This window comes from Neophocaena asiaeorientalis, unplaced genomic scaffold (genome assembly GCF_003031525.2).
Source record: "Neophocaena asiaeorientalis asiaeorientalis breed wild unplaced genomic scaffold, Neophocaena_asiaeorientalis_V1.1 scaffold521, whole genome shotgun sequence".
In the NCBI taxonomy this organism is placed as follows: Eukaryota; Metazoa; Chordata; class Mammalia; order Artiodactyla; family Phocoenidae; genus Neophocaena; species Neophocaena asiaeorientalis.
In genome coordinates, this window is record NW_020174712.1 from 2,763,609 (window position 1) to 2,787,991 (window position 24,383).

General features: G+C 38.1%; 1 protein-coding gene across 4 annotated transcripts in view; it reads right to left on the reverse strand.

The window, feature by feature from the left end:
• Nucleotides 1-24,383, reverse strand: part of CFAP97 (cilia and flagella associated protein 97) — a 34,748-nt gene that overhangs the window by 4,535 nt on the left and 5,830 nt on the right. For all 4 annotated transcript variants that reach the window (XM_024760024.1, XM_024760022.1, XM_024760023.1 and 1 more), the window contains exons 2-3: nt 21,591-22,642; nt 7,089-7,357 (exon numbers count right to left, since the gene is read on the reverse strand). In XM_024760024.1, coding sequence (XP_024615792.1) covers nt 7,089-7,357; nt 21,591-22,638 — 1,317 coding nt within the window. In that variant the 5' untranslated portion in view covers nt 22,639-22,642. The remainder of the gene's footprint in view (nt 1-7,088; nt 7,358-21,590; nt 22,643-24,383) is intronic.

Here is a 24,383-nt window from a genome sequence, read left to right on the forward strand (position 1 = left end):
ATGGGAGCAATAATGCTAAGAGCCCAGTGTTCAACCCTAGAAATGACTGTGAACATATCTAAGCTACTATTATAAGTTCTATCTATATATGCGCACAGAGCAATGACTGTCAACCTGTTTACTTTCCAGTGGTGCCTCAGGGCTCCTAGGACGTTGAGGAAAGGCCAATGGGCCGGCCTCTCAGGTTTCCCACTCCTAATTTCTACAGGCCCAACGATGCTTTCTGTATTGTCTGTTTTATATATTGAAGATTCTGCATAAAATTGTTTGGAAAAAAAAAGTTTTTGCTCTTAAGAAGTTTGAAATCAACTACTACAGAACATAAAGCTTTTTAAAGATTGTATAAACCAACTAGCCATGGCAAGACAGTATCCAGTAGCGTGGTATGTCCATTAATACGATTTTGTAACAGAGGCTAATGTGTAATGTCCCTAATTTTATTCATAATCCTTCCTTCACAAATCAGAAGGTGAAAGAGTTTCTTTTGTTTGATTTTCACTGGCTTCAGTGAGAAAGGAATGTTTAAGTAGACCAAATGGATGGGGGAATTGATCCATGGTTGTGTTTTATTGTTTTCTTTATTGACTTAAACTTCCTCTGTAGCAAGTTGATCTTTATTTGAAAAGAGAATGCTGTCCTGCACTAAGATTCACATTATAAAGTTGGCCTCATGAGTTCAGTCATAGGACAAGTTTTCTCTGGACAATCTTTTTTCCTTCTCCCTCAACTTAGTTTTTTCTTTGTATTATGGTATAATCCACATAAGATTTACCATTCTAACCATTTTTAAGCCTACAGTTCACCACCACCAACTGTCTCCAGAACTTGTTCTCAACTGTTATCAGCCCCCTCCCGCCCTGCTGTTCTGAGGCTCCATTATCAGTGTGTTCCTGAGCGATTCCAGAGAAGCCAGAATATTGAGGGAAGAGCTATCGAGGAAAGGAGAGCAAGGGTTGTAGAATGAAAGGAGCTTGCAGACGAACGGCAGAGGCGCAGGACACAGGAAGAAGCAGCCGGACCCACCCAGAGGACTCAGCCTGCCAGCTCATCTTCCTGCATGAAATGGCCTTCTTCAGTTCTGAGCCTTCAAAAGCTAGAAAAGAGTCAACTCCTCAGTGAAGTCTTACACAGTTAGAGTAACGGTTCTCTTTGCTGAGTTCAGAGTCAGGATTTATCTGTGGTTCCACCTGACTATAAAGTCTACGGTCTTTCCATAATAACATGCTGTCTTTCTCTCTTTGTAGACAGAGAACCTGTACAATTTAGGTGCCAAGACCTACCAACTAATATATCTCCTCCACCTGCAGTTTATAACTGAGTAAGAAACTTGCTGGGTATCACATCATCAATGTATTTTACTGGGTAGAGAACCATTCGCTGTTTTATCTGATTATCCTATTAACTACCCATTGAGCTGTGCATGGTGGAATGGACAGCACAGAAAACTTGGTATTTTCAGTTACCTACCAATTTTGTTTTCTTGCTGGTAGAAGTCTCAATGTTTTTTAGATAAACTGCTAATTCCCTAAATTTATTCATTTGGTTGTATGTATATTTTTCTTTTACAAACTTTAAGAAAATTGCAGTGCTTATTTATCAGATATAAAACATGTAATGTGATCAAAATCAATTTGGAAATAAGTTAACAATAAGGCAAAAAGTAAACCCATTCTGTAATGCTGATATGTCACATATCAAGTTTACATGCAGAAACCTGGGGAAATAAGAGAGCAATGATTTGGTTCAGCTATCCAAATCACACGGAACCGTGCCATGTATCTGTGTGCGATATGAACACAACAAGCTCGGCAAAAGCTAAAGGAATGATTTCAGATACAAACGGCTCTTACTTGTAGAAACAATATATTGATAAAAATATGAAGGATTACAGTAGAAACCCTAAAATCAAAAGTATATACATTTCAATCTAGTCATCAATTTACAACTCCTGAGTAAGACTTAAAAATGATAGGTCAAAATACTGTAACACTTGTAATTGAGTGATAAAAAAATATAAGTTTTCTAGTCAGAAAGACCTGGATTTATACCTTTGCTCTGCCATTGGTTGTGTGACCTTGGTCAAAAGACTTAATAGTGATATTAACAATGAAATAATACTCAAAGAGTCAGTTTAGGGTACTAAATGAGATAATGCATTTAAAATGCTCAGAACAGTGCCTGGCATATAGTAAGGACTTATTAAATATTAATTGCTATCCTTAATACTGCTTTGATTATTTTCTAGTTGTTTGACACACTCTAGCGTTATCTTCATAGCTAAGTTATATATTAAATGACAGGGCAGTATTTTATATTTTTTCTTATATCCATTCCAGTTTCTTACATAGCTCATAGCAGACATTAAACAAATATCTGTTTAATGGATTGAAAAATGTAAGAATGGTTACTTATATTCCCATTTATGGTTTACAAAATCTTAGAACTGCTACTCAAATCAGATTCTAATAATGAATTCGAACAGTTTGTTCAAATATCTCTGTTCTATCTAGGAAGTATCGTTCTTTTTCGAAAGAAAATTAACCCAGCCTGAATCCTGTCTTCTGAGGTGGAAAGGTTAAAACAAATGAGTGGACAAACAGTGAGTTAATGATTTCTGCAGTTGCCGGCAGAGAAGAGTTGCTTTATTGTTTCTAAAGTGAAAAAGCAAAGACCCCGAAGGACATTAAAGAGTAACAAGTGTCCTACAGTCTGGGACAATCACGACTGTTCTACATATTTGTCTATAGCTGGAGTTGTATTCAGTTATCATTAGCTTGCTTTCGTCTGTGGAAGGAGATAACAGACAATAAGCAGAGGAGGAAAACCAAAGTGAGTGAACTGTAAATTATTTCAAGACCTTGGAACAAAGGTACTGACTAATCCACAGGTAATACTCATACTTGGTATGAGATTTGCTATAAAACTTCATCTTTGTGACAACATATCACTCTCTAATAGTTTTCACATCTATCTAACATTACCTCCCTAAACCAGCAGACAAAGAACAGAAGAGGGAGGAAGAATTTTATTGCTCATCTAATGTTTTTAAGACTGGTTTGAATTTTATAAATTTACATTGGGTTGGCCAAAAAGTTCGTTCGGGTTTTTCTGTAAGATGTTACAAGAGCCCGAACAAATTTTTTGGCCAACCTCATACATGCGTTACTTTTACTTTAAAAATAATATTTTAACACAGTAACTCATGAGTGGAAAGATTATGGTTTACTTTATTCAATTACTCCTCTCCCCACCCCCTTTTCACAGCTCAGGAAACTGACATACATACATTTAAGAGCATGAAATAGCCTCATTATTTTTAGGGTAAGGTGAAACTATAAAGTATCCTCACTGACCCCGTCTCCTTCCGCTAAGGTTATTCTTGCACTCTTTCATAAAAACAGAATTCATATTATGTCCAAATGAATATAAAGAGACATGGTTTAACAAGAATATTTCAAAATTCATGAATTAAAAAATTTGTTCCCTTTTGAAATAATGAAGTTCTAATATAATTGAGTCTATATGTAGCAAGCACGCCCTCTACTGGATAGAGGGCTCTCCTTTTCTACCTCTTCTGCACAGCACCACTTTGTCTCAAGTCTAACAGCCTCTGGATTACTAAGGAACTAATTTGAGAGTACTGGAACAGAACTGCTTTAGTCATCATGCCTGTTAGCCATCTGAACTGGCCTCTATCACTGGAGATGGAGCAAATGAAGGATTATAAATCATGAAAATTATAAAGTAATGGACCCTGCTTGTGCAGTACACCTGACACAAGAGTGCTGTATGAGCACGTCTGTACCCATGCATGTGTGTTTTGACTACGAACAGTTTAGCAAACAGGTTAAAAAGTATATCATCTCACCCTGAGGAACTATTAGAGCCAATGTGGCTCTAAATAAGGATTTGGTAGGTGGCTGCTTATATAATAAATACACAAAAAGTGATGGTTTACAAAAGTAACCAATTAGAAAATGTAATGAAAAATTTCATGGCAATAGCATAAAAATATACAGTTTTAAAAAAAACTATAAAACCTTACTAAGGTAAAGTATAAGAAGGCTTGAGTAAATGGAAAGACATACCATATTTCTAGATAGGAAGGTAATATTTTAAGAGTGCCAAACACTCTGCAATTAAAATGTAAAGTCAACACAATTCCAACAAAAATTTAATAAAAAAACTTTTTATAAAGAAAAAAATCAGTTAGTATGAAGAATAAATGCAAAGGAATAGCTAAGAAAAAAATTTTAAAGCTATAGAATTAGTTTTATTTTGGTATAGACGGTGAAGAGTTAAGCATAAATCTGGAAGGTTACTTTTCCTTACAATAACGTAACAATATTTTATAATAAATTATGTTTATTTTCTTGTTTAGCTTTAAGCTACTTTTTCCACTTCTTATGAATTAAGCTTTTGTTTCAGAGCTGCACTGCCCAAAGCCACAAGCCATATGTAGCTACAGAGCATTTAAAATGGGGCTAGTCCAAATTGAGATGTGCTCTAAGTATAAAATATACAACAGATTTCAAAGACTTAGTACCAAAAAAAGGTAAAATATCAATTTTTTTATATTGATTACATGTTAAAAAGAAATATTTTTTATTTAGTCAGTTAAAATATTATAGCACAATAATTTCACCTGTTTCTTTGACCTTTCTAACGTGGCTACTAAAAAAATTTAAATTATACATGTGGTTCACATTATATTCTACTGTCCTAGAGTATAACAAATAAGACCTTACTATGAAATGGAGAAAAATATTGCTCACATATACATATTACTAAGCATACAAAGTAAAAAGAATAAAATAGTGGTAATTTTCCACTGTTTATTAAAACAGCTGAGATGTACAACTGATATGGGGGATGATAAAAGCTGTAAACAGAAGCTGCTTAACAGTTTTCATCCTGTTCATACTAGTAAAGCCTCTAGACAGTATGGCTTCAGCTTCTCAAAAGTAAACCCAAGTTCCTCAAAAAGATAAACACAGAGTTACCATATGACCCAGCAATTCCACTCTTAGGTATGCACCCAAAGGAACTGAAAGCAGGGACCTGAACAGGTACTTGTAGTCAGTGTTCCCGTGCAGCATTACTCACAGTAGCCAAAATGTGGAAACAACCCAAGTGTCCACCATCAGGTGAATGGGGAATCAAAATGCGGCACATACATATATGGAATATTATTCAGCCACAAAGAGGAATGAAGTTCTGATACAGGATACAACATGGATAAACCTCAAAAACATGCTAAGGGAAATAAGCCAGACACAAAATGACAAATATTCCATTATTCCACTTATATGAAATATCTAGAATAGGCAGATTTATAGACAGAAGGTAGATTAGAGGTTACCAAGGGCTGAGGAGAAGGGAGAACGGAGTGTTATTGTTTGGTACAGAGTTTCTGTATGGAGTGATCAAAAAAGTTTTGGAAATAAGTAGTAGTGATGGTTGCCCAACATTGTGAATGTAATTAATGCCACTGAATCAATCACTTAAAAACAAAATGGCAAATTTTATGTTACATATATTTTACTACAACTTATGAATTGTACACTTTAAATGAGTATGGTATGTGAATTATATCTCAAAAAAGCTGTTAAAAAAAAGCAACCCCAAAGCTAGGTAACTGGGACATGATTCTGCCACCTGCTGGCTGTTTGACCTTGAGGAAGTCCCTGCGCCCTACTCAGTGTCTCATTTTCTCCTCCACAACAACAGTAAGTGTGTCTTTAGGTTGCTACGAGGATTAAATGACCTAAAATTGTAAAACAGTATGCACTATGCAACTGCTTGTTAAATAAACAAAACAAGACTCCAGAGCCATGTGGGAGAGTGAAAATAAGGTATAACCAGATGTTCGTGACACACACTGATTCCAAATTTTCTTAAATCATGAATGAATCTTGAAACTGCCAGAGTGACGTGCAGGAAGTTATCACGTAGCTCACTACCCACCAACCTCACTTCAACTTGTTTTGCTGTTACCTACTTCCTGCCACATTCAGGGTGACTCTCCTAAAGGGCCCAAGAGTACTATTTTTGTAAATATACCAACCCAGCTCGCCAACTCCTGGTGCTAGTGATGGTAACAAAGAAATTCACAGGAGTTGTTACTCTTGCAAGTTCAGGTTAAGTACATAGTCAAATAGAACTGTACTGATGACGACACATAATGAGGGTGAATTTTGCTAATTATTCTAGTAATTTTAATAATAGCTTTACCAATTATTTTAGCTCTGAATGTATGTGCTCATTAAGGGTCTAATTTTAGTTTAAGATGCTATGTGGGTTTAAAATCCTGGCTTAGCCACTTCCTTACCAGCTCCTTGTCCATGGATTAATTATTTAACCCTTTTAGGTCTCAATTATTCCATTTGTAAGATGTGGATAAAAATAAAGTACCTACCTGAAAGAATTATTGTCAGGATTCAATAAGCTAATATTTAGAAGACACTTAGAACAATGCCCAGCATTAAAGAGCTCAATAAATACCATCAATTACTATGAACTGTGTTTTATAAAGAAAATTATATGCTATGAATAAATAGTTTTTAATGTGAAGATTTTCAACAGTTTCCATATATATTCCTTAGGACATCAAAGTGTACTTATATGGTTTTTAACAATCAATGTCTTTCATACATTCAAGCAGCAGGGCAACAAATTTGACCTCTCTGAGAATGTATTTATTATTTAAAATAAATGATATTTAAATTATTTTAGCTTTCGAGGATAAAATGAAGTGAAATAGATTTAGCTCTCCAGAAGAGATATGTATCTCACCCTCGGACACCATTTCCTGTACTACTATAGTGATTCCACAGGTATAGTCAAATAAATAATGGAGCTTTCAGTATTTTCATTTAATATTCCCTTAAAATATAGTTTCCTGGATAAAAAAGCATACATTGTATCTTCCAGGCTCATAGCTCATCATGTATTTCAGGCCATACGTATCTATTCCTACTTTTATATAAGTTAGAAAATTTCACTGTATTGGGTTTCCTGAAAGTTGGACTAACAAATCAGTACAAATGCATTTTCTCTGATGACTAAAAAAAATCTCAGTTACTTACCAAATTTTCTCTTTCAATCCTTTGTTGTTCCCTCTGTCTGTTGAGAGCACTATGATATAACTTAGGTGGAGGACCAGTCGATCTTCTTGGAATCGTACTTTTGCTTCCTGGTTTTTCAGCCTGTCTCGACAGTTCTTTCAAAAGCCTCTGATTTTCCCGATCAATCTGTCTCACCTCCTCTCTTGTGAAAGAGTAGTTTTTCCTAGGTGCTACTGAAGGCTGATCAAAGTGATGTTTTTGTGGTCCCTTTTTATCTAATTGCAGAAAAGCTACAGAAGTGAGCAAAAAAAGGGAAAATGGCTAAACAAAGTAGCACAGAAATATGATGGTATATGCTTTAGCTTCTATAAATGGAAACTACATTAAGTCATGAAAAGGGATGTATGAAATAATGCCAGTGACATCCAGACTACAATTGGGTAGAAAAAAATTCAGAGGCAGCTTAGAGTTTTCTGCTCATTGGGTTCTTTGGGAATAAAATGCGAACATAAAACCATGAAAATATTTTAATGAGAAATGTTCATGGCACTGATTGTACACTGCTGGTATAATTTATGGAAAATGCCTTTGTCACATTCGTTTTATGTTCTCCTAAGGCAGTTTAAAAGTTAGAAACCTCTGGTGGAGTACACTGACGCAATACTTAGTTGAGATGGTTTTTATTGGTTGGAGGGTATACTTCAAAAAATAAAATGTCCTCAGCAATGCAAACAATGGCCAGAAAATGGCAAAAGCAAACCCAGAATATTCTGAAACCTTCAACTTAACCTGAAAATATTTTACTACACAAGATTTATGACCTTAATATTGGCATTAAAACAAATACTTGTATAAAAGTCAAACTTTTATTCCTGACTAAACAAAAGCCAAATAAATACATTATATAAAAGGAGTTTTTAACAAAGAAAAATATTTTCCATACTATGATTACCAAATGAAACTTTTATCAACATGCTAAATTCTTAAATTTTCATTATTATAACAATTTTCAGTAAGTCACAATTATTACTAAACATTTGTCAGAAGTTTCTAAAAATATTAAGCTGGCTCAGTGTTTCGGCTTAAGTCTGTGCTAAAAATGAATACATTATATCAGATTAACAGAATGATACATTTGTTTTGTTTTAACAATATTTTTTTAGAGTAACCATTATTTGTTTTTATTAGAGTGTAGCTTTATGTAAACTCTTTTACTTCCTTAGTATTTTATACTGTTAAAAGCACAGTGCTGTAAGGCAAAGAGGCATTTTAAACTCCGTTTAAAAATGTGACTGGTGCAAAAAAGTTAAATCCTTTGAGCAAAGTCACAAGAACTGTAAATCTACCTCCCAAAGCTTAAACTGAACACTATCAAAGATTATAGAAACTTAAAAAAAAAATGATTAACAGTGGCTTCCTGAAAGGAAAACTTAGGAAATTAGTGCTTGGTAATTTGTTGAAAACCATACCACACTAATGACAAAACCTGAATAGGAACGCATTTAGAAAGATATATATGGGGTTCAAGATGGCGGAGTAGAAGGATGTGCGCTCACTCCCTCTTGCGAGAGCACCGGAATCACAACTGACTGCTGAACAGTCATCGACAGGAAGACACTGGCACTCAACAAAAAAGATACCCCACATCCAAAGACAAAGGAGAAGTTGCAATGAGACAGAAGGAGGGCTGCAATCACAATCAAATCAAATCCCATAACCGCTGGGTGGGTGACTCACAAACTGGAAAACACTTATACCACAGAAGTCCACCCACTGGCGTGAAGGTTCTGAGCCCCACGTCGGGCTTCCCAATCTGGGGGATCTGGCAATAGGAAGAGGAATTCCCAGAGAATCAGACATGGAAGGCTAGCGGGATTTGATTGCAGGACTTCGACAGGACTGGGGGAAACGGAGACTCCACTCTTGGAGGGAACACACAAAGTAGTGTGTGCATCGGGACCCAGGGGAAGGAGCAGTGACCCCACTAGAGACTGAGCCAGACCTACCTGCTAGTGTTGGAGGGTCTCCCGCAGAGGCGGGGGGTGGCTGTGGCTCACCGTGGGGACAAGGACACTAGCAGCAGAAGCTCTGGGAAGTACTCCTTGGCGTGAGCCCTCCCAGAGTCCAACATTAGACCCACTAAAGAGCACATAGGCTCCAGTGCTGGGTCGCCTCAGGCCAAACAACCAACAGGGAGGGAACTCAGCCTCACCCATCAGCAGACAAACAGATTAAAGTTTTACTGAGCTCTGCCCACCAGAGCAACACCCAGCTCTACCCACCACCAGTCCCTCCCATCAGGAAACTTGCACAAGCCTCTTAGATAGACTCATCCACCAGAGGGCAGACAGCAGAAGCAAGAAGAACTACAATCCTGCAGCCTGTAGAATGAAAACTACTTCACAGAAAGATAGACAAGATGAAAAGGCAGAGGGCTATGTACGAGATGAAGGAACAAGAGAAAATCCCAGAAAATCAACTAAATGAAGTCGCGATAGGCAACTTTCCAGAAAAAGAATTCAGAATAATGATAGTGAAGATGATCCAGGACCTCAGAAAAAGAATCGAGGCAAAGATCAAGAAGATGCAATAAATGTTTAACAAAGACCTAGAAGAATTAAAGAACAAACACCTAGAAGAATTAAAGAATGAACAAACAGAGATGAACAATGCAATAACTGAAATGAAAAATACACTAGAAAGAATCAATAGCAGAATAACTGAGGCAGAAGAACGGATAAGTGACCTGGAAGACAGAACGGTGGAAATCACTGCTGTGGAACAGAATAGAGAAAAAAGAATTAAAAGAAATGAAGACAGCCTAAGAGACCTCTGGGACAACATTAAACGCACCAACATTCTCACTAGAGGGGTCCCAGAGGGAGAAGAGACAGAGAAAGGACCTGAGAAAATATTTGAAGAGATTATAGTCAAAAATTTCCCTAACATGGGAAAGGAAAGAGCCACCCAAGTCCGGGAAGTGCAGAGAGTCCCAGGCAGTATAAACTCAAGGAGAAACATGCCGAGACACATAGTAAGCAAACTGACAAAAATTAAGACAAAGAAAAATTATTAAAAGCAACAAGGGAAAAATGACAAATAAACATACAAGGGAATCCCCATAAGGTTAACAGCTGATTTCTCAGCAGAAACTCTACAAGCCAGAAGGGAGTGGCATGATATTGGGAGATTGCGATAGACATGTATACACTGATGTGTATAAAGTGGATGACTAATAAGAACCTGCTGTATAAAAAATATATAAAATAAAAAGATATATTTGTACTATATATAATTGAAGTATCTTCTTCCAAGAAATATCCATTTTGTAGAATTTAATAAGGTTTCTTGATTAATTTAGCCATTTATGAGAGGCTTTAAAATTAAGTTCTAGAGGGAATTAAAAGTAAGCTATTTTCCTAATATCATTTAAAAAAAGGTTTTAAAAATAAAAGAAGGCAATAGCTAAAAAATAAAATAAAACAAGAATTTCAGTCTAATTCATTTAAAAAGATACCATTCTAACTCTCCTTGATGGAGAAGTATATGTTGGATATTATTTACTGACCAGGTATCACTAGCACATTTTTCTAAAGTGGCTGCTGTGTGCTTCAGTACATGGCAACCTCCAATATATAATCCATTGTCTTTCCAATTAAGATCTAAAAAAAGTTAACTTGAATAAACTTTCAGGGATACAAACATATTTATATAAATATGTACATATTTAAAGTCACACATTTAAGAAATATTGCTTTTTCCTAATTTTCTTTAATGAAACAATTTTGCTCAAACTCTTTACAGTATTTCAACATGTCCATCATAGCTAGAGCCACTTCTTGACTCATCTAACTACTGAAGTACCAGCTTAACTTGCACCTAAGATAATTGAGATACGACAGCATTTAAACATTTTATGTGTAATGTTATTAACGGAAAATTTATCCCAAGCCATATTAAGTCCTTATTCACATAATATTAGTTCTTTAAAAAAAACCATCCTGTAGGCATATTCATGATCCCTATTAAAAAAAAATCAATGATATTTGCTTTTTAGAATGATTTTTAAAGGTTTAAAAAAAATCCAACTCTTACAATTGAGAGGTGACAATTCAAGGAATAATAACTAAGTTTACTAAACTTCTTTGTCTTCTTTATGAACATCTTGTCAGATAAGAACTTCTGTGACATTCTTCCGGTCTCCTTCCTTTGCATCTCGGCAGGCCTGTGATGGCGTGGACCAACACAATATAGCCCAAGGCTCAGCAAAAACGGAGACAGACACAGGCCACCCGCCCCTTGTTGGCTGGCCCAGGGGCCCAAGCACAAGGATTCCAGCATCCTGGAAGTATCAATGGTTTATTTTACCACAATAATAAGACAGGATAGAAAGAGATGAACTAAAAAAAGGAATTGGGGGAGCTTCCCTAATGACGCAGTGGTTAAGAAACTTCCTGCCAATGGAGGGGACATGGGTTCGAGCCCTGGTTCAGGAAGATCCCACATGCCATGGAGCAACTAAACCTGTGTGCCACAACTACTGAGCCCGCGCTCTACAGCCTGCGAGTCACAACAACTGAAGCCTGCGAGCCACAACTACTGAAGCCCGCGTGCCTAGAGCCTGTGCTCCGCAACAAGAGAAGCCACCGCAATGAGAAGCCCACGCACCACAACAAAGAGTAGTCCCTGCTTGCCGCAACTAGAGAAAGCCCGCACGTAGCAACAAAGACCCAACGCAGCCAAAAATAACTACATTAATTAATTAATTTTTAAAAATGGAATTGGTCACTTTTCAAGCAAAATTTAGAGAGAATATAAGAGTCAGGACTTTTGGGATTCAAAAGTATAACTACTACTTCAGCTTCCTAATCTCTCCCAGCAGAAGATTTTCAAAGTACTCGAGCTATAACCGAGGAACCACGCCCGAGGAGCCACAGCCGCACCTGGACTCGATTTAAACCCTGGATCTCCAGGTTGGAGGGATATTTGGAAAGGGGGAACATTTTTGCACTGGGGAGGAATGTAAATCAGTGTATGGCCAGAGGCTGGACTGAAGAGGTTTTGAAACATGTCCATGTTATTTGACAATCCTCCCATTAAGAAGGAGGGTCTGTGCCCTGGGAAGGTTTATAACCATTTAAACCAATAAAACATGGAAAAAATGATGCTATGTGACTTCCGAGGCTAGGTCATAAAAGGGATGAGGTTTGCGCCTTGTTTTCTGGAACACTGTCCTTGGAGCCCTGAGCCAGCTGCGCTGAGGCTGCGGTATGTGAAGAAGCCAGGCCACGGGGAGAGGCCACCTGTGGGTCCTCCACTCAGCAGTCCTGGTCTTCAAGTCACCCCAAGCCCAGATATCTGACGTGTGAGTAAACCAGCACTCAGATGATTCCAGACCCCCAGCTGTCAAGTCACTCCTGCCTTTGAGTCTCTCCATACCCTAAATGTTGGGGTAATTTGTTATGTAGCAACAGAAACCGATATTTCATCACTTAAAAATTTTTTTGTGTGATAGACAAACAAAATACCCATGGCCAAGAGCAGTCTACAAGCAGGTAGTTTATGCTTTTTTTTTTTTTTTTTGGTCTAACCCATTTCTTCCACAGTGATTATGGCTTTATCAATTTGATCATCTAGTTCTGCTTTGCTTTTATTATACATTTTAAATCAGTGGCTATTAAATCTTTTTAGTATATTTGGTCAGTTTACTAGTGTAAAACACTCTTCTTTGTCCCTTTCAGTAATTTTCACATCCTGAATTCTATTTTGTGTACTACTAAGATTGATATTTCTATTTTCTCCTTGTTACCTGTTTGGCATATCAAAGCTCATTCCTCCTATACTATTTTAAATATCTTTGCAGGTTTGATTTGATTAAAAAATTTTAACCCCCTCTGATATTATCTTCTGATAAAACCATTTACTTATATTGTTTGATCTCTTTTCTCACAATTTTATTTCTTTAAAAAATGCTTTTCTGGTTATTTCTTTTTTCCCCATTTTTCCCCCTTTTGGAAGACTATGATAAATTTTTTTCTCTAATTGACTACAAATGCTATATTCTAATTCCATTCTTCTAGAATAGAAGTTCTTAAACTTCTTGGTCTCAGGACCCTTTCATTACATCTAAAGATTATTGGGGACCCCAAAGAATGTTTATGTGGATTACATCTATCAATATTTATCATGTTAGAAATTAAAAGGAAAAATATTTAAAGATATTTATTAATTCGTCTGAAAATAACAATAAACCAGTAATATGTGAACATCACATTTTTATAAAAAAGGTTAGTGAGAAGAGTAGCAGAGTTGAACATTTCTGCAAATATTTTAATGCCTGCCTTAATAGAAGACAGCTGGATTCTCATATCTGCTTCTGCACTCACTCTGTTGTGCTGTCATTGTCATGTAGCCCCTGGAAAACTCCACACGTGACAGGAGAGAGTGAAAAGCCAATCATGCCTTCGCTTTGCAAGTGAAAACAGTTCTGTCCTTGCAGATCCTCTCTAAAATCGTTGAGCTTGCTCCTTTAACACTGTTTCAGGCATTAGGTTCTTCACGTGAGCATGGCGCCTCTGCTGATTTGAGCTTTTCTCAAACCTTCGGTAGTATCTGGTGGTGGGCCGAGGGTATCTGAGATTTCCTGCCTGCCTATCTGAACCCTGTCTGCTGCAGCCTGCCAGCAAGGACAAACAACGTGCTGCCAAGGGATGTGCCAGCAGCCACTAGTCCCAGCGTGGGCATCCTCTTTCTTACCGAGGGTAACAGGGGCTGTATCTTCCCCTTGAATACCGTACTGTTTCATTTCCTCCTATGTTGCTTTCAGTTTAGCAATAGGTCTGACAGGTTTCTCTGTTCATCAATGCTTCCTTATCCCATTTCTTTCTCTTATATTAGTTTTTCTTCCCAGGATACACCCTCTAATAATGAATCTAATTATTTCCTACAGAATCTAGGTGGTAAAATCTGAAGTGGTGCATTTCTAAACCATCTCTGTTTCGCCCTCCAGATTCTTCCTAAGCTGACCTCATTTTACCGTTACAAAGGATGAAAGGTACTTTAAAATCTAGTCATGTCAACTTCACTGCTCTCCAAACAGGAGCCATTCATGCCATAAGCCAATGCCTAACTTTGGTTTCCTCCACTACTCCACTTTTCAATGCCCTCTCTGCCTATTCATGGATAAACAGCCCAAGGCCAAAGAACTAATTCCAATCATACCCTTTCGACATCTGTACAGCAAAGGAAGGCTGGGGATGGGAGTGGGAAGTCCCCCCAAAGTAAGATGTCTAGTAATTCTAGTCTCCACTGACTTTCCCTTCTCACATTCTCACAGAACCCCAGAACCCTGTATTTAGAATGGACCTTAGCAACCTATATCAACTACCCCCATCTTACAAATGAAGAAAGTGGGTCACAGAAAAGTTACTGCTTGTCTGTGGTCATGTGGATGACATCCAGAAGCCTAAAAGTTGCTCCTTTTAAGTCTTTATTGAATTTGTTACAATATTGCTTCTGTTTTATTTATTTTTTAAATTAATTTATTTTTGGCTGCGGTTGGGTCTTTGTTGCTCTGTGCGAGCTTTCTCTAGTTGCAGTGAGCAGGGGCTACTCTTCGTTGCGGTGCGTGGGCCTCTCATTGCGGTGGCTTCTCTTGTGTGGAGCACGGGCTCTAGGCGCACGGGCTCAGTAGTTGTAGGACGTGGGCTCAGTAGTTGTGGCTCGTAGGCTCTAGAGCGCAGGTTCACTAGTTGTGGCACACGGGCTTAGTTGCTCCGCGGCATGTGGGATCTTCCAGGACCAGGGCTCGAACTCATGTCCCCGGAATTGGCAGGTGGATTCTTAAACACAGCACCACCAGGAAAGTCCCTATGTTTTGGTGTTTTTGGCCCCGAGGCATGTGGGATCTTAGCTCCCTGACCAGGGATCAAACCCACACCCCCTGCATTGGAAGGAGACGTCTTAACCACTGGACCACCAGGGAAGCCCCAGCCTAAAAGGTTCTGATTCCGCTTTCAGAATTTTCTTCACCCCTCTGTGTGAGTATTCAAGTTCAACACTGTTTCATTATCCCATGGCCTATAACTGGGACACTTGATTTTATGTTCTTTTATTATTAACTTTTCTTTCACAGGTTTAATATTTTTTAGTTTGAACTCACAAACTTATTAACAAAACATTTTTAAACCAATAAATAACGTTAACACTGTTAGCTAATAGAGGCATCCCTGTCTAAAGTCTCGCCCAATATTTGCTGTAATAGCTTGCAAAATATTTACCTCAGAATTCACTATCTGAACGAATGAAGTGTTTTACTGCAGATGTACTTGAGCTAGTGAGAATGTTTAAACTGAGAGGATGCAGAGCATGCTGTGTTCCTACTCAGCTGGTCTCTGATGGGATCACAGGTCCTGCTCATACTTTTTAAAATGTGTTACCATTATCACTATCATCTTCCTCTCATTAAGTGAATTTAACTTCCCAGGAAGTGGAAAAGGCTGTGAAGAAATTAGGTGAGCCAAGGAGGCCTAAAAGGCTCACAGAGTGGGGTAAATGTTGGAAGTAATAAGGCTTATTGAGATATGAGTGCAGAGGGGCATAGCTTGGCCAGGCACACATCGCATCTCACATGTCCGTGGAAACTGGACATGTGAAAACTTAATGAAAGAAATGAAGAAAACTTAATGAAAATATTCTTGGATCTGAAAAGCTTCACTGGGTAAACCGAGAATGAAAAATAATTTGAAAAATCTAAAGAAATACCTTATGCAATAGACTGATCTAATACTAATTAGTATTCAAATACTAATTTACTATTTAAATTTACTAATTTAAATACTAATTAGTATTTAAAATACTTTACTACTATAAAGAATCTTTGGTGGTTTATTACTGACTCCCATAACAGATGTATCAACGGGCAAAATGCTGCTTTGTCCCTGTGCCTGTAGAAGCCCTGAATACCGCCTACTGGCAGGTCACTGCCATCAGGGCTCCCTACGGTGCAGCAGTATGAATAAAGCTTTCCTTTTACATTTTAGCTCAGTTTCCGGGTTAAACCAGTGTTTCAGTGTTTCAATTATATTTGGGAAACGGATAAGGGATTTGGGGTGGTTATCATTTTTCCAACTTGAAACTTAAAAATATATAGGCTTTCTGAATCTAAAAACTTTCAGAAATGGATTGGCTAAGAGTTGTGAGGATACACCTTAATTATTTGCAATGGAACCAGGTAGTTTTTTTAATGTCTTGATACTCAGACTAGGGTCCTTGAATCAGCAGCATTGGTATCACCATCGGGCTGGCTAGAAATGTAGCTCCTTGGATTCTACTCTAGATTAACTGAACCTGAATCTGCATTTTAACAGGATCCCCAAGTGATTTGTATGTATATTGAAGTTTGAGAAGCTCTGGCCTGGTGGATAAAGCTGGCTGCCCAATTAGCATATATTCCTACTGTGGGGGTTCTGGGCAGGTCACCCCCAAATATGCCAAAGTGCCGTATTGATGATTTTGAATTAAAGTTACTTAAGAAAAAGCTGGTGCAAGAATGACACTTTGACCCTCCTGTCTCCCTGAAAACAAGAACTGAATCTCTCAATGTGAAAGGTGCCCTCCCTGTACCAGGAGGGAGAGAGCCAACCTTATCACCAGTGATAGGGAACTGGGGACCAAGAAGGCTGCATAAACAAGACTTGTTCTTCTTTGCTGATTTACTACTCCAAGCCCAATCCCTGTTAAGATTCTTCACTCATTAAAAACCCAAACCTAAGTTTCTTTGTCCTGTCAATTCCTCACAAAATTTATTGTTTGTCTATAAAGTACGAAAGCTGCCTGCCTTGGTTACTTCTTAGCTCCTATTTCTCTGAGACCTCTGTAAGTACGATTTAAATTTGTTTTTTTCTCCTGTTAATGTTTTGTCTCAATTTAATTTTTAGGCCAGCCAAAAGAACTCAAGAAGGAGAAGGGGAAAATTTTCTCCTCCCTGACACTACTTTCCCCTCCTTCTTACTTATTAACACATCCTTTTTATTTTTTTTTTAAGACAGCTAGCTCCTCCCCATGAAGCTATGTCCTTAAGAGGAAGTTGACCTCCCTCTCCGGACTCCCAACCCTGACTCCAGAGTGAGTTTACTGGCCTGGAATAATCCCATTCCCCTTGCCAGTCACTGTTTCAGGAATGGGAGTGTAACTCAGTTCTGAGCAATGAGACATAAGTGGAAGTCAGTTCAAGGTTCCTCCACTCTAAGAGAGCCAGACGTAGAGGCAGCTTCCATTTCTCTGGACACTGTCATGTCTGCATGTGGATACTAAAAGTTGCTGCAGACATCTCTTGGTAGCCTAAGGAGGAAGCCAACACCAGGGCTGGGGGAATACAGTGACAGAACCTGGGTCCCTGAGGACATTTTTAAGCCACTGAGTCAGTGAACCCTCAAGCTAGTCTATCTCTGGACTTTTTGTTATGTGAGAAACATTGTTTCATTAGGAATTTCTGTTTCTTACATCCAAAATCACCCTAAATAATACAAAGAGATAATCATTGATGGTACTGAACAAAAGGCTGAGATATCACAGACTATTTTCCATTAGATGGTTTTTTTTAAAACCTGACAATTCCAAAAGGGTCAAATGTTTTCTCCCTAAAGCAAGATTTTTATTGGCTGTGTCCTCTCTCATTCCTAGAATGGAGTGATGCTTATAATTTGTGGAATCAAACAGTACTTATAAGAATAAAAAAATGGAACAGTGAGCCCTTAAAATGAACCTACAAGTCATATTATACATTTTCATTTATCTTCTGTAACGTTTATTTTCAATATACTTACTTTACTAATCTAAGAAAATTTTTTAAGATACTTTATAATGCCAAACGTTTGGCTGCTACTTTTAAACACATATAAATCACAGTAGAAATTATTAAGAACAATGTAGCAATAGACATTTGACACAGAAGAAAAAGCAAATATATTAAGATGCATATTATTAATACAAAACATTAGGAGCAGTCTGCATTATCACATCAGATAGATTTTTATGGTTTAATTTCTTTTTAAATTTTTATTTATTTATTTTTTTGCAGCACGTGGGCCTCTCACCGTTGTGGCCTCTGCCGTCGTGGAGCACAGGCTCCGGACGCGCAGGCTCAGCGGCCATGGCTCACAGGCCCAGCCGCTCCGCGGCATGTGGGATCTTCCCGGACCGGGGCACGAACCCGTGTCCCCTGCATCAGCAGGCGGACTCTCAATCACTGCGCCACCAGGGAAGCCCCTTTATGGTTTAATTTCAACTACCTTCCAATTTTTTGCATTACAAATATGATTTTAAGAAACCTGTCACTTCAAGAAAAACAACTGACAGTATCTGTTGGCAATCATAAAATCTGAGCATTTTAGCAAAAATCAGAATTTTTGATAAACCTGAGTTTGATAGCTTCCCAAGAGCTTTCTAGTGAGATTGGTAGTGATATTAACAACTGTGATTTCTGTATGGTGTACTATGAAATATGTCAACATTTACATGCTCAGTGAACCAACATTTTCCAAATAATCTGTATATCATGTTACAAAACCATGCAAGGGCAAACAATACATTCAAAATGTAAGACGGAGCAATAAATTCTAATGTAATGGACTACAAATTAACATCAGTTTCAAATTGTACATTGCAACTAACATATAAGAAACTACTACTTGTGGAGTCTTGGTGTGGTATCAAAAAAAAATCTAAAATTAACGGAAAAGGCTATTAAAATGCTCCATTTCCACTTATATATCCTTGTAAAGCCAGATTTTCTTCATATACTTCAACCAAAACAATATATCACAATAGCTGTATGCAGAGGCTGACATGAGAATCCAGCTATTGCCAGGCATTAGAAACTAGCAAAAATCACTAACTTTTCTGGAACTAGAGTTATGTTGTATAGGACATGTTACTTATATTAATACATAATGGGTTTACTATTACTATTTTTTTTTTTTTTTTTTTTTTTGCAGTACGCGGGCCTCTCACTGTTGCAGCCTCTTCCATTGCGGAGCACAGGCTCTGGACGCGCAGGCTCAGCGGCCACGGCTCGCGGGCCCAGCCGCTCCATGGCATGTGGGATCCTCCCGAACCGGGGCACGAACCCGTGTCCCCTGCATCGGCAGGCGGACTCTCAACCACTGCGCCACCAGGCAAGCCCCCACTATTACTATTCTTAAATGAAGTAATAAATATTTTTTAAACTTCTGATTTAATTTCTAATGTGGTAAATATTTATGTAGATATAACCCACTAAACAAAAGCTTCCTGGGATCCTCAATAATTTCTAAAAGAGTGCTTTTAGTCTTAAGGTCAAAAAGTTTGAAAACTGTTACGCTAGAGCACTGGGACTGATGCTGGAGATCCGGAAGAGATGAAGACAGAGGCAGCCCTCAACCTGACGAATTATCAACCCGATTTGTCATACACCTGATCTTAAAGACTGCAAAGTGGCCATTACATTTTTTTTTAAGTGAAAATTGTTACATGAATGGCTTGATAAAAAATTAGAGATATTGGGGCTTCCCTGGTGGTGCAGTGGTTGAGGGTCCGCCTGCCGATGCAGGGGACACGGGTTTGTGCCCTGGTCCGGGAAGATCCCACATGCCGCGGAGCGGCTGGGCCCGTGAGCCATGGCCGCTGGGCCTGCGCGTCTGGAGCCTGTGCTCCGCAACAGGAGAGGCCACAACAGTGAGAGGCCCACATACCGCAAAAAATAAATAAATAAATACATACTGTCTATTATGTGCCAATACTTGCTAGATTTGGTGATTCTATCAAGAAATAGGATGCTGCCCTCATGCTGCTTACACTGATTCCAGAGTCTCACGGAAGGAAATATGTTTTTATGACAGAGAGGCAGGGGTGGGGTATGCAGCTTCTACACAGAATGTTCAGAAAGAGTATCCCTGAGAAGGTGACATAGAAACTGAGACCCTAGAAACAGACTGAAGTAGCCTCTACAAAGAGAAAGGCCAACGGCAAGTGCAAAATGCCTCATGAATGCAAAGTATTCTGAGAACAGTAAGGAAGGAGTGTGACTGGACCAAGAGGTAATGAGAGAGAGAGAGGAAAGGAGATGTAGGCAAGTACCCATATGACAGACACCAATGAATCATTCATCACTCTTAACTGCATATTAGACCAAGTGCATCAGAATCTCTTGGCAGAGCCTAGGCATCAGTATTTAAGTTTGTTTTGATAATTTAACAGTTCTCCAGATGATGCTAATATACTGCCTCGGGTGAAAATCACTGATGTAAAGTCTGTTAGCCTATGATGAGGAATTTGGATTTAAACTAAGAGTAAGCCCACTGAAGAGTTAAGAAGAAAACTAGTAGGATTGATTTATTTTTTAAAAGATCACTCTTGGTTGTTAGGGGGAGAAGGAGAAGGGCAAGAATAGAAAACTCAATCCTGAAAGTTTTAAGAGACTGAGCATTTATCAGGAAAGATATATTGAGTAGAGTCTTAACCACTAGATGGTAATAGCCGATGCCAAGAATCTGATTCTTCAGACACACTAAACAATCAATAGGTACGGTCAGAGCAAAGAAAACCTATAAAAGAAGGAACATTCACAAGTGTAAACTGCTCCAAAATACACTTTATCAATCTATGCGACTCATTTGACTAAATAGGGGGTTTATTTATGCCCTTACATTGCCACCATATGTAAATTATGTAGCTGAAGATTTATTTTTTCAAATAACATTTCAAACAAACGAAGACAGTGAGTCCTATTTACAACTTAAAAATTTTATCTCCAACTGCCCTAAAACCTAACCAGCAAGCTCAGTATTTTTACAGTTTTATGTTAACTAGTCAAAGATAAAGTTCAAAGTTGTTTTTATTTCCCCTGGAATATACTGTTCCTTTCAAACTAAATAATGGGTAATAATAAATTGAGACAAATACAGCAATCAGGATTATCCTAATTCTAAAATACTTCTATCTTAAAGCAACTACAACTTGAATTATGCTATTTTATCAACTTGGTAATTATTTTCAAGTAATGCTCTTTAGCCTTTAATTTAAAATCTGAAGAGTCTCCTACAGTTTAAGTTCTCTAATTTGCCGGCATTCTTGCCACTTTCCCTGAAACAGGTCAGGTTATTTTAACCTTAGTGCTGCTGCCTTTCTCAAAGAAGAAAGTGAAATATATCTTATGCCTGCATCTCTACCAAAGGTGGGGAAACATCTGGCTCCCCTTCTCTTGTTTACTTTATCCACCTGGTCTCTCCAGGCATTTTGAGTTTGTAAGGCACTAAACAGAATCAGTATGAAGTAGTTTCTAGTCCTAGCTGAGTAGCTTTGCAGTAATATAAACAATGATATTCCAGACATTTTTAAATGGAATATTTGGTAAAGCTATGATAGTATCAATGATCCCAAACAATAAAACGTACCTACTAGAAAAATCAAGGCAAATTCATATCATTTAATATTTAAGCTCAATATAATATTAATATTTAAATTCAATACAGTTTTTACAATTACCTTTTAAAAGATGATTCAGGTCCATTGTGTCATGTAAGACTTTTTCCTTGTATCTGTGGTCTAAACTGGAATCCAACACTGCCGACACTGAGGCAACACTGGGCTCATGTTTTTCTTTCCCTTTTTTGTCTGATTTCAAAGACTTTGAATTATTTTTAAAATCCTCAACATTTTCATATACTTCTTGACTCACGTTCTCTTGCCTTTTAACTTTCATTTTTTGATCGTTTGATGCAGCCAGTTCAAAAGACTGAACAGGGCTGATGTCCGGAGTCGATAAAGGAGTGACATCTGTCACAGTATCTTCAGATTCCTCGGTGTAGTCACCGACTTTTGGCTTAGTACCCGAAGTTTGTGCTCCTGTTGATTTTTCTCCCTGTTTATATTTCTGTTTTGGTGGCAAGTGGGTTACACCAGAGAGACGCTTCTTTAATGATGGAGATGAATCAGATAAACAGACATCAGACCCGGTATTTGAACAGTCTGTATCAGAACTTGAAGACGAGGAGGACAGAGAGGAAGAGGAATTACTTCTGGAATCCTTTTTACTTACGCTTTTCTTGAAGTTATTAGATGGTTTAGCTGACTTTGACCTGACATGATGCTTTTTCTCATCATCACTGCTTTCCTCTCCATCTGTATAGTAATCACGTTCACCTTCTTTTACAATTTTGGGAATGCTACTTGGGATGGGCAAGTGTATTTTATGTTCTACTGTAGCATCACACAATTTTGATCGTGAAGAAGTGGTCAAGGACAAAGAATTCCTAGTTTGTATATTATCATTTTCTATGGGGTGTTCTTCTGGAGAAATTTTCTCATTTCTTTCAGTTCCCTCCTCAGTAAGATCACTTTTCCTTCTCTGTATTCCAAATTTCAAGTTTACATTTTCCGTATCTTTATCTATTCTCTCTTCAGCGTCATCATTTTGCTTGTCAAAAACTGAGTTACTTTCACATTTCTTTGCTTCTTCAAAGTCACTGTCAAAGAAAGAATGGTCCACTTCACCTTCTGATATATCTCCAAACTGATCCATGACGGCAAACATATATCTGAAAAGAGAGAAAGTGTAACCATCAGACAAAAGAGTAATTTCCAAATACTTTCATTTTTATACAGTAATTGCAAATATTCCAAAACTGAGAAGTTTGGGTAACAGATAAAGAGAAACATGAAAAAAACAAAAAAAAAAACACCACCAAAACCCAATAACTCGGACTTCCCTGGTGGCACAGTGGTTAAGAATCCACCTGCCAATGCAGGGGACACGGGTTCGAGCCCTGGTCCAGGAAGAGCCCACATGCCGCGGAGCAACTAAGCCCGTGCGCCACAACTACTGAGCCTGCGCTCTAGAGACCGTGAGCCACAACTACTGAAGCCCGCTTGCCACAAGTACTGAGCCTGCACTCTAGAGACCGTGAGCCACAACTACTGAAGCCCGCTTGCCACAAGTACTGAGCCTGCACTCTAGAGCCCGCAAGCCACAACTACTGAAGCCCGCGTGCCTAGAGCCCGTGCTCCACAACGAGAAGCCACAGCATTGAGAAGCCTGCACACCACAATGAAGACTAGCCCCCATTCGCTGCAACTAGAGAAAGCCCATGTGCAGCAATGAAGACCCGACGCAGCCAAAAATAAATAAATTTTAAAAAACCCCAATAACTCAGTGAAATGATAATGGGGGTACAGGGATAATATCAAGTAGCACCAATGATCTGAACAGTAAGTAAGTCTAATAGTTTGGTTCACAAGAAAATAATAAGAGATCATCAGGCATATCACAAACATGGATACCTAGACTGGCCTCCAAGGAAAACCTGAATGCTATAAATTAAGTACAGTTAGAGTTTAGAATAAGAAAGGATGGTGTTAAAACCTCTTCAGATCAGCCTAGCCAGCCCAAACACACATCATTCTGGTAGAAATAGTTCAATGGGGATTAACAAACTTCCCTATTTCAGAACTTGTCTTTGTCCTATTCTGCTCCTTCACTGCCCTCACTGGGGGAGCAGCAGGAGATAAATCCTATTAAAAGTAAAAGCTCCCTCTGTCCCTTCTTAAAGAGGAACAAAACCTCTAAGACACATGTATACACAGTACAGGGAGCTTGGAGGAAAACCTTCTGAATATTTAATCACATATTGTTACATAACCACAATAAAAAGGGGAAAGTATGCATGTCTCATTGTGCTAAAGGGAGTCCAGCGTAAGAGAGATTTAGTATCTACTGAGATAGTAGACAGGCTTCTAAAATGGAAAAATTAAGGCATATTATTTAGACACATGGAGTTAAATATTAGAAATGGATTAAAAAGTTCAAAGCAATTGCTGCTAACGTGGTGCCGGGACCACTATTTTGGCTATAAATCTTAAACTATTATTTGACCTGTAAATTTATATGTGTACTACTAAGGTAAAAAATCAAAATTGATTTTAAAGTATTTTAATACTTCATGCAATTGGGATTAAACTGGAAATGTCAGTATAAAGTCATATTTTTCTTTCTCTCTTATTACCGGGGTCTACGCAGCAGTGTCACAGTATCTGTCACTAATAATCTAGAATTCAGAGTTTGACCTCTCTAATACTATTCTCCACTAAAACCACCCCCCAAAACCAAGATCCTTTGGAAGGCAGCTGATTCCATTTCTGGAGGTAAAGACAAACAATAAGCCCAGAGTAGTGGTAATAAAACAAAGGATTCAGTTTAAAGGGGCTTCCACTGTCCAAGCTGGACAATCCTGCACTGAAGAACAAAAAAACACAAAATACACTTAAAAATAAAAAAGTAAT